The following is an 11210-nucleotide window of genomic DNA, read 5'->3' as shown; positions in this document are numbered from 1 at the left end:
GTTGATGAGAAAACACGCGTTCCCGAACAGGAATCCCGACTCCGGGTGAGGCAGATTTATTGTGGAAGAAAGAGGCCAACTATCCAGTGATTGGAGGAGAGATATTTGGGAGCACAAACACGCTCAGTACTCAGGAATCAAGCTTCCTATTCATCCCCAAGCTCGTCTACAGGTTCTAGTCGGAACCAGGCTTGTCAGTGGTTCAATGCCTTTATTTTTGCCTGGTTCATCGTCGATGACAGGGGTGTCGGTCAATGTAGATAAAGTCATGCTCATTCGTCGTCGAGCTGTTCTTGTAGAGAGAAACGGCATGCAAGCCTGAGCCGTACCCCATGAATGGAAGGTGGTGGTGGTGTTACCGGCGCCAGGTCCCAATAAGGAACGGCCGGGTCCACAGCCCTGACATGGCGAACCATGTGCTGTGGCTGCGAAGGCTCATACCGTTGTAATCACACTGTTGAGTGCGTCTCGCGGAGTAGAGACTCTTCGCAGGGTGCTCAAGTGGGTATCGAAACGGAGAAACGAAACACAGAAGTTTACAGAATTCGAGTATTTATGGATGATACAGTGGTGTACAGTTGATAACTCGGAACACGTCAAAAACGTACTTGGCAAAAGAAGTAAGGACTCGACTATCGTCACTATCCAGAAGGATATGGAGAACATGGAGTCCAAATGATGCGGACTTCAGCGCAGCTGCAAGGGGAGGACTTGCGAGTGCGAAAACGTTGTGAAAGAAACGGGCACGTAAATCCTGTAAGTCGCCAGTTCCGTCGCAGTACAGCAAAACATGTGCCTCATCCTCGACCTCTGAACCACAAAGACGGCACAAACGCTGACAGTGGGGAACGGGAGGACGCCTTCGTTCCGCCCATCGGAGGACCTCGACGGCAAGTGTATGAGAAGACGTCAACAGGCGCACTAGTGCTTTTCGATGGGCAGGAATGGGAACATTGAGATAAGAACGAAAACTTGCCACAGCTGATTTCTGCAACATTTCAGGATGTGCATGGGCAGGGGGATGAGGTCGATGACGTAGCAAGAGGGCCTTGGAGGATGTCGCCATGAACGAGGAAATGTCTGAGAGGCAGGATTGCTCAACATCAGTTATAATCCTCTCGATATCGCCCGGAAGCCAATTGTGAGCCAAATCAATGAACACAGGCTTATTCAGGTTTCGTAAGACATGAACGAGGTCCCCGATCCACGAGGCTTTCTTTGCTCTGGCAAGAGCGAGTGAGTCGGTCATGGCATAGGATAAGAAATGATCGTCGGGAAGTGATAACGCGTATTCCCAGTAGCGAAGGGCAAGCATGATTCTACGATACTTGATGGGCCATATGCCGGACTCAGAAAACAGCATGGCGAGGGGCGAACGCTGAGCGATGCCTAGCAATCGCCGAATGAAACGGTTCTGAACACGCTCCATTTGGGAAAGCAATGTGGAATCAATATCGATGGATACGTCACACGCAGACATCAAATGCGGATCAACAGTAGCCATGTAGACATCAATACCGCCTTTCGGAGGGATAGTGCCCACGAAGTTCTCTGCTCCAAACAAGGCGTTAACAGATTTCCGTGCCTTTGAAGCTTTAATGTAGTAGTGTTCTTTAAAAATTAACCTGCACGAGAAGTAAGGAGGCGTGAGACAAGGAAATAAGGAACTCCGAGAGATGTAGTACCTGTCCGTAGATGACAAAGTGATCCCAACATATTTGTGCTTTGAGACACACTGAAGGGCCCGACCACCAACGAAGAGAACAGGCAAACGTGTAGGCAAGGGACCTGCAATCCAAATTTTGGTTTTGGAGTCCGAAATAGTCATCGAATTATGGCAGCACCAATGAAACAAGCAGTCCAGCTTCGCCTGCAGTCCTTCTACTGACGTTGAAAACAACACAATGTCATCGGCTTGTTCGACATGAGAAATATGGTGACCATTGAAAATGATATCGTCTGGTCGGTCAGGCACAGCAAAATCAGAGAAGTAGATGTTCCATAACCCGGGAGACAAGCTATCCCCGGCGAGAATGCCTATGATGGACTGAAAGGCGTCGGAGTGAAGGGGACCCAATTTCACAACGTATTCCATCTTTCGGTACATCATACGCAGCCAATCCATAATTGGACCCGCAGCTCCTAGTGTGGTCATTTTGGCCCAGAGAGTTGGCTGGTCAGTGGAAGGGAAGGCATTGACGAGATCAACGAACGCGACGTAAAGGCGCTTCCCTTCTGTTCGGGAACGATCGATTGCAGTGCGCAAAATGAACATATTGTTATTGGTGCGATAATGCTCTCGAAATCCATTCTGAGAAGGGGGCAAGATGTCGTTAAGCTCCATCCATTCCCTGAACCGACGATCTATGAGCCAAGTGAAGGCCTTCAGGAAGCAAGATTGCAAGCCAATGATGCGGTAATTCTCGGGGTCCAAATCGCTCTTGTTGGATTTGAGCACGGCAGTAAGAACAGTTGTAAACCAAATGTTCGGTGCATCAAGTGCAGCCAAGCATCTGTTGAAAAAATCTGCAAGGATGTCACTGGGAATGAGCAGAATGTCATCTGTACTGATGTCATCGAGACCGCAAACTTTTTTCTTCTTCCTCTTACGATGTATAAACCGTTTCCACTCTACGATGTCATCAACTAAGAAATCACGGGAAAAAATTCTTCCAGGTGTGCTATCGATAGTTGTGGTAGGAAGTGCTTCCGCTGCTGCTGCAGCGTACGCACGAGCCTCTTTATCCCAATGTTCAGGGAGAGTGTCGGGTAGATTCATTCGACTCTGGAAGGTACCTGTGAGGGACGGAAGAGACACTCGTGGTAGTGAACTATGGGCAGGATTTGACCAGGAACGAATCAACTTCCAAAAATCAGCGTGACAAGCAACCTCCGTAAGAGCCTGTAAATTTGTCCACATGGCCTTTCTCGTTGCCCGTCTACCACGATGGGCCTCGGAAGCAACATCTATGTCACCACCATCTGTAAGAGGGACAGGGATGCCAGTCTGTTTACATTTCGTAGGAGGGGCGGATATCGGGTGTTGGGAATCAATAGGTGATGAGGAACGGGTGGGAGGAAGCTTGGAGTAGCGGACCCTTGACCATACTTTCAGAAGTGGATGACAATCGTCTGCATGATCCAATAGTTCAGCTTGTTCCAAGTCCCTACAGTCCTCAAGGAATGATTGAGACAGATCTACCCATTCTGCTCTACCCATATGAGAAGGCAATGCACCAGGGTTGCGAGATGCATTCTGCGCCGCTACGGTTGCGTTATCAAAAGTCTCGTTCCTCTCACCCGTTCTAAGGAGAAGAAACTGTGTAGAAGCCCTCCTTTCAGTCAAACATTGCACCACCAACTTGAGGATGTCATCGTTGGGTCCGATCCAGCCTCTAGCAGCACGTAAAGGGGCCTCATAGCATATGAGATCAATGACATCTTGATTATTGACCACAATCTGTAAGGGAGAGTCGACACCCAAAGAGGTGACAGCAACCATCACTGCTGCAAGTAAAACCCTATGTGTGGCTGAACCAAAGGCGGAGCGAGAATCAGGGACTGTTCCATAAGCAATCGTTCGATTACGGGGGGAACATAGACCCCAATGAATGGCGGCAGTTAATAGGCGATGTCCGCGTGTATTGCCCGGAGTACTGGTGACACACAATCGGATGATGTATCTAAAAATAAAAGTGCCGTGATGCTGACCTTCTTCGTGCACCCGGCTCTTCATCCCTTCGCCTCACATTGATGAGAAGTCTGTCAGCTTCGACTTGCACCTTGTCAATACACCATAATCACCTGGGTCCGTCGACGCACGTATAGCAGTTCAATGACTACTTACACATCTGGTGGAGTTTTCCATTCCGTCTCTTCTCGACTTCCTTCTGGATAACGGACGGTCTGCGTCAGTCATTTCAGCTGTTGATCATTCGTTGTTTCTTCAGGATACGCTTCAGAGTGATTCGCGCAGCCAAAACCGTCCCATCCACATATTCGGGAGTCGCATAACGGCTATCGTTAATTACAGGGTTCGATCCCCTGTGTCTGAACTACTGACATCCTATTCTTTTTCATGCACATCGCTGTAAGAGTGGGGCTACACAGGATCTCGCGAACATCACAAAAGTACCTCTGCACCGCTTCAATCTTGATGTTTATACTAATTACTAGGAAACACTTACACAGGTCTTCTCTCTCCCACACATTTGTCCTTCCAAATAGCACACACCCCACCGGATACCTAACGGCGAGCAGGCTGTCTGAAGTTCGATTCCCTAAGGTATCCATAGTTATGGGGCGCGAGTCATTTTTCTCGTATGAGCTGCCCACCACGCATATTGGATTTTGTAAGCACGCCTCAAATTCAAAGTAATGGTTGTTCCGTCAGTCTGTTCGCGGTTGGTTTACGAAGTACCACTATATTCATATTAACCTCGCCACTAGGTATTCTGACGGCACCTCAGCAGATTTGCCATCCCAATCCAAGTGACTCTACACAACCATCATCCCCTCCCCCCCATGGACATACCCTCCGATGATTTCTCTTTCGCAAACCAGATATAGCCCAATCGTTCGCAGGACTCACCAGAGGTTCAATTCCTCATATCTGATTTATGACCCTCGTTACTTGTAAACCTTTTTTGTACGGCGCTAAAAATACATGGTACATAGTAGAGCGCCCTTCCTCTTTTGTCCTGGAATAGCACGGCAAGGTATTAAAAGTATCTCGCTCCCATCCCAACCATCATTCCATCCGACGCCTCCTCCCTTGCTCTTTTCAAATTCTCCCCCTTAATCCAGTTGCAATTCCTCTCCCAAAGCGGTGACTATCGCAAATCCCAAGTCAGAAACGCCATATCTCATAAGATATGCCCACCTCGCTACGCGTCTGAATTCCCTGCGGACGTTTTCAAGTTCTATTCCAGGGTGAGTCTCAGAAACGACGGAAAGGACGCTCTGTGAGAGATTAGGGTCAAAGTGCTTCACGTCCTTTTCCAGAGAACGAGAAGAAAGCGCCGGAAAATCTACATTCGACCTTGGGAGAGACATGTCCATTGAAACTGAGATAGATAGGCAACCAAGCAAATAATCTCCGGCAAAACCACAGAAAAATCAAATACACACTGTAGTCAGGCTATTGACTTCCGAAGTTCCATTAGCTGTCTAGCTCGTCCATGGATGTAGTTAATAATAGCCACAAAATTACTGGGAAGCCTCTCTTTCTTGCCGCCACGATCATCGACAACACGGATTGTAAGCTACATACAATGCTGTCGTTCCTCTTTGAACTATGCTTATAGAAAAGAAGGGATACGCAAATCTGAGTCCCGTTCCAAACGGCGAACCCCGTGGAAGGAATACAAGTGCGGCCCAATCATTGTTGCCTTGAGGTCGTCTCCGATGCTCTTCCTCCGCACCTCACGCCGGGCACGCGGATAGGTCTCCTGATTTAGGGACGAGCAGTATCGCTGCGGATGAAGTGGGCGAGCTATCTAACATCTATACGGACAGCTCAAAGACTGAGCACATCCTTATCCACAGCATTGCTTTTAACCACTACCATCCGTGTCATCAGCGAACCAGGCGAGGAAGGAGTCGTGTTTGATGTTTTCCTTTGATGGTCCTTATGCTTTCCACGACGTACGTCCTAGCGGCAGAAGAGGTTAAGGAGCCATCGAAGAGGATTGAACACATCGGTGTGGGATACTCGACTTGACGCAGACGCTCTACGAAGAGGCGGATGTTTCTGTTTGATCGGTTTTCAGACGTTCGTAGCCTAGCAAGCCTGTCGGGTACACTGAAACACCGTGCAAGATTGAGGATTTATCGGAAGTGGATGGGGTCGTCATCTCAGTGCGCGGCCTGTTCTTGGACTCGAAGCGGTGTTAATGCTATTTTTGGCATAACCATCATGGCCCGTATGCGTCGTCCTCCACGTGCAATAAGCGCACTCTTCAAATGGACTTGCCTGTCTCCCATCTTCGCTCCTCCTGAGGGACCACGCGCGCAACCTTGGTGGGTGTCATGTACAACATGTTACGTTTTGGTGGCGTGTCCCTCCTTCCTATAACAACATCTCGAACAATGACACTTCTTTATCTACAGTGACCGCCATCCGCATCGTCAATGAACCAGGCGATAATAAAGACATTGGTATACTAATAAGCTGGTATGGTTCCTGGAATCTGTGGACGAGTTTGGGAAGATAAGCTTTCGAAGTGTGTTGCATGTTTGTATTCCCATATTTTCGTCACTGATTGAAGGCATACGCAAGCTCGACCCGTACACGATGGATGGAAGAAGCAAGCGCCCCCTAATAATGACGTAATCAAAATCTATAAGGTTCTGCCGCGATGCCGGTCCTTCCGACTTGCGAATCAACGTGGGCGGTGGCTTCTACTTTTCAAACGTTCAATTTCTTATATCCGAAGTTTCACTCCTCCGTGGATAGTCATTTTTTTCTGACGCTTGTCCAGGAAGTGACCAGTCCTACGTCCGAAGAATGTCATTCTGATCTAGGCTAAGCCTGAACTGGGTGGGCTTCGGTCGTCTTTCTCGCCATTGTATGTACTAATATATTTTGCAGACGCACCAATATTAACCATACACTTGCACTGCATCGGAGTCTACTGTTAGAGGGGAGGATACACTGCAAGGTCTCCTTTCATCAGAGAGAGATTGCATAGGGTTGATTAATGAATACCTTGAAACCCGTCCTCTGCGATGTGATGTAGCAGTCGAGGCAAGACGCTCTGATCACTTTGGCATAGATATCAATGTGAGTTTCGTCGTTGTTCCCCGAAACTTGGAGCTTATTTACCTATCTTAATGGCAGAATGAGAAGCCTGTAAATCGACGACAGAAGAATGCGCTTTGAATTAGATGGTCTCCCATCTCGGAGCGGAGAATGTAGAAATGGCACGTTTTCTTCTTACTATATGCGTAGTTCTCCTTCCTTCTAAAAACCTCCTAACCGGGAATCCATACTGATATCGGTAACATACGGATGTGGCAACGGCTTTCGAGCATACGGGCGTTCCAGTAGTTATCGGGAATACTCAGGTTCGTCAGCTTATACTATCCCACTATCTCTGGCCGACTTTTTCTAAGCACGATTACCTGGAACATCAGACATCTAGTACGCCTTCCAGCATTAGCCGGTGTTAATTAAATGCCTCAGACATCACAGAGGTTGGTCTCTTCGGTACACAGGATATTGAGGCTCATTCCTACGTGCGGGAAGCAACAGCAGAACGAGTTCGTCATTTGAATTTTTTACGATAAGCTGTTGATCGCCGCTTTCAGCTCGTGTACTCAATGTCTGCCGTAGATCTAATCCCAGCTTTCTGATTGATTAGCGTTCGCAAACTAGAATAATCTGAGGATATCTCAAGACTGATGGCACAGTCGGCGTTGAAGGAGGATACCTGCAGGTTCGTTAGCTACTTCATTTCACAGCACCTGTCTAAGGTGGCAGTCACAGATCGGACTGAACCTCCTGCTCCTATTTAACAACCATTCGTGTTCTGTCGTCTGTCCCGTTATGAAACATATTCGTCGACCGTGTAGTAGGTACGGTTCTCCTGCAATCTTTCCCGGTCATTAAATTTCACATATAGAGCTCGAATAACAGATCAACCGCACCATAAGCATTCCATGAAATATGATCAGACAACAACCGCAATCTATCACAGGGTATGAACATGTTTAGAGTAATCGCACCGGAAATTGGACCGCGGAGAAACGGGGAGAATGTGTGAATGTGTCTAAACCCCATAAGAGAATGACGATGAGCTGGTGTGCGTGAAGAAAAGGCAGTGAACGTGCTTTGCTTTTTTTTCTTTCACTTTCTAACGACCCGTAGATAATCTAGAACACCTACTAGTACAGGGTTGTTAGTGGCGTGGTATGTGTGTTCGTTACTCCTTTCCAATGCATTCAGATCTAGTCCGTTGCCAGTGGATCGTAAAGGATATTTTCGCGAGTCGATGCTCTTCAAGCTGGTTCCGATGTGTCGTCCGACCTATGATAGGCTACACACCGTCCACCTTGAACATTGTCTTACTCAAACCGTGAGCTCGCGACTGACAATAAGCAGGTTTCCATTCGACAAACATGCTCATGTGGTCTCATGCTAACTGCTGAGAGTCGGAACTTGGTTTGTGGTAATACCCTGGAGCGTCTGCAACCATTGTTGCCGTTGGATTGAATACCCGCGCTTTTGTGAGGATTAAGTAGGCGATACAAGGCTTTCTTGGTATCAGACACTTTGCGACAGGCTACCCGATGAAGAGCCTGAGTAACTTTATTGCACGGAAAATATATTCTCGAAATGTTCAAGGCTTTAGTATCTACTTTCGTATGTTCTTTATGGGTCCCGTCACACAATGTATTGAGGCTCAAGCCATTTCATGAGCAGTATTCATCAAGGGAATTTCAAAATTGTAAGGTGCCCTCCGGATCTGTTTTGCTATCATGAAGCGGAATCGAGCACGCCGTATCCACTCTTTGGAAGTGTTCCAAATGTGTAGGATAACATAACGTAGGGCATTGTCTGTGAGGTTTTCTAGCATTATTCTGTCGAGGTATTGATGAAAAACATACCTAATTCGCTCCAAGTGAATTTCCTACGAGACGGATCATCTGGGTCCGTAAATAAGTAGATACCAACCATCATTATGGCCTATAATATGAACAGTAGGTGTAAATATGAGGGAAATGCGATTCACTAACTGAAATCGACAGAAGGACAAGGCATGGTAGTAGCCCAACAAAATCTATGACAAAACATGTGAACCAGCTGATGATGTTTACTATGAAGCAGGACATACCTAGGATATCGCCTGGACGTACTGAATTTTCAGTCAGTGCGATGTGGAGGAAGAGAATTGACGCACCAAACCCTTCAGGAGCTCCAGGCATCGAAGATCGTAGTTGGGTAAAGGCAAACACTATCCCAATTGGGACGACAACAATCTCATTTCGTTGTCGGAAGCCAAAGAATACGGTTGCAATCATGATGAGACAGATCATGAGAGTAACTAACCCTATCCATACATCAGAAGTGCATGGTGTCAATAAAGTGTTTATGAGTGTAGAGGAAGAGAAGACAAACAAAATGTGAAGGTGATGATGAGACAGTATGCGATAACCAGGGGGCTCCGTTGAAGAATCACCTTGACATTGGTTAATTCTTTTCCAGAGCCAATGTACTCGAAGAATGGCCAGTAATCAGTAACATTCTCTCTAACAAGAGTTGTAACATCGAGGCCACTTGAAAAGGTTCTATCAGAGGGTGAAATGATTTTCAAAGATAAGGCTTACACGGCAAGTACAGAAATCACAGACATTTCTAGGGAGACTGATTTATTTGTTGATGTCTCTTGAGCAAATGCAAATATTTCCGTATTATAGCTGACATGTCAGGTAATTTGCATTGGATCAACATACTGATACAACTTGAACAACATACCAGTCAAAGGGGTAATAGACAAGGCTTCCATAGGGATACAAGAGGTTCATCCCACATGGTGTATTGGATGTGGAAAGGGTTAGCTCAGTGCGAAAAGTGTGAAGATATATAGGACTGTCATAATTGTAATAGTTTGCCTCCGATTGCAAGAAAGTGGCATTCCATATGAAGATCGGATCTGTGGGTATATTGTTATTGTAGGGAGAGACATCATGTCTTGGATCTGATGGAGATAAATTTCTTAACAGGGATGAAATCAGCATTGGTATTCCTGATATTCATAGACAAAGGCTCACATGTCAAAGAAGATATTAACTTCTGTGCAATTGAGACTCTCAGTGTAGGGCAAAATGCATGTGTCAAATCCGATGGACCATTCCACAACTATAGTAGCTTTGAGGATATTGGCTGTGATCACATTAGCATAGAGGACAATCTCCAGGTACAATTAGAGGTGGATGTCAATGGATGAGCCTGGAGTCTTACAGTTCTGTTCTGGTAGTCTTCAACCCCCTCAGACATGTTATGAGGGAGCGCACCACTGGCGGGTGCCTGGAGAGCAAGCTTAATCCATAAGATTGGAACTATGATGATGAATGATAGAGCAGTAGCAAAGCAGCAGAAAACTCTTGAACGACTTTGATGCCTAGCCATTTCCTCAGAGGAAGTACAGATCTTTGTTTGAAAATGAGACTTTATAAGTACATGATGGAGCATAACAGCATTTGGTTCACTATGGAAACAAGGTTGACTCGAGAAAGAGCGCTTAGAGTAAGTATGGAGTGCATTGTATTTGCGGGAAAGATGGGAAGGATGGTCACAGTGACCAGAATAAGCCAAGGGAGTAGCGCAAGGTGACGTATACAGCATAGTATCCGTAGGCCGCAGCTCCAACACAGCCCATACTCATGCTATAGATTCTGAAATACAAATTCCCGGTCCAGTGAGTAAATGTATTGAGTATGACACAGCCCACGAGTCACGAATTCATTCTTATGTTTCCCTCAAGAAGTATTACTCACAGCTGCGCTTACTGAGTTTCAAAAATAGGAACGGAACGGGCAAGAAGAATTCTGCGTAGTCGGCTGCGTGGGCTGCGTAGCTGCGTGGTCGTCAGTGTGGTCGTCAGGGTGGTTGACAAATTGTAGGATTTCGATCAAAAGTTGATCAAGTCCATCAAACGCGACTTGAGTCGACGTGTTCCGTTCTTTCTGTTAGTACTTGCATAGAATCAGCTGGTAGGGCTGCGCACCATCACCGTATTGTACGGTTGTCGGTAACCGTTATACGGAAGACGGACAGAAGCCGAATGTGTCCTAATGTCCCATTTGTACGGCACGGTATACGGCTGTTCCGTCTTCGTCAAGTACTCTTACAGACGGCCGTATAACGTCGTAATACGGCTTGACTTTTGATCTTATCTAGAGCTTCTTTTCCAAGCAAAATTTATCATGCAAAATGGCCCACCGCGCAGCCATCAGCCAATTGTGGTATTGCCGCGTCACTTTCATCACCTTCTCTCCTCCGCAGTTTGACTCTTTGCAGCTGTCTCATCAATTCTCATTCGCATTCAGAACAGATATCGAAACGCGTGACTTGTCCTTCATTCTTGGATACCTCTGATCGGCGCAGCCCGCTTGGTTGTATAGGTGCATTTACCATTCTTTTGTGATCTTGGACACATATGACTTGACTTCCCCTCTAATATTTGTTGCCTTTGGGTATATATTAT

At 46.6% G+C, this 11210-nt stretch overlaps 2 protein-coding genes across 2 annotated transcripts; one reads left to right on the top strand and one right to left on the bottom strand.

Moving 5' to 3' along the window:
- Positions 1-515: 515 nt before the first annotated feature.
- EV420DRAFT_1601000 (uncharacterized protein) lies at positions 516-1165 on the bottom strand. Its single transcript, XM_060475009.1, has one exon. The coding sequence runs from the start codon at positions 1064-1066 to the stop codon at positions 554-556; it is 513 nt and encodes a 170-aa protein (XP_060321510.1). The 5' UTR covers positions 1067-1165; the 3' UTR covers positions 516-553.
- A 1278-nt stretch (positions 1166-2443) lies between these two features.
- EV420DRAFT_1600996 (uncharacterized protein) lies at positions 2444-3146 on the top strand. The gene has a single exon (XM_060475008.1). The coding sequence runs from the start codon at positions 2484-2486 to the stop codon at positions 2880-2882; it is 399 nt and encodes a 132-aa protein (XP_060321509.1). The 5' UTR covers positions 2444-2483; the 3' UTR covers positions 2883-3146.
- The last annotated feature ends 8064 nt before the right edge of the window (positions 3147-11210 follow it).

Source organism: Desarmillaria tabescens, assembly GCF_030435595.1.
Source record: "Desarmillaria tabescens strain CCBAS 213 chromosome Unknown EV420scaffold_236, whole genome shotgun sequence".
NCBI lineage: Eukaryota > Fungi > Basidiomycota > Agaricomycetes > Agaricales > Physalacriaceae > Desarmillaria > Desarmillaria tabescens.
This window is presented reverse-complemented; position numbering and strand designations above follow the sequence as displayed.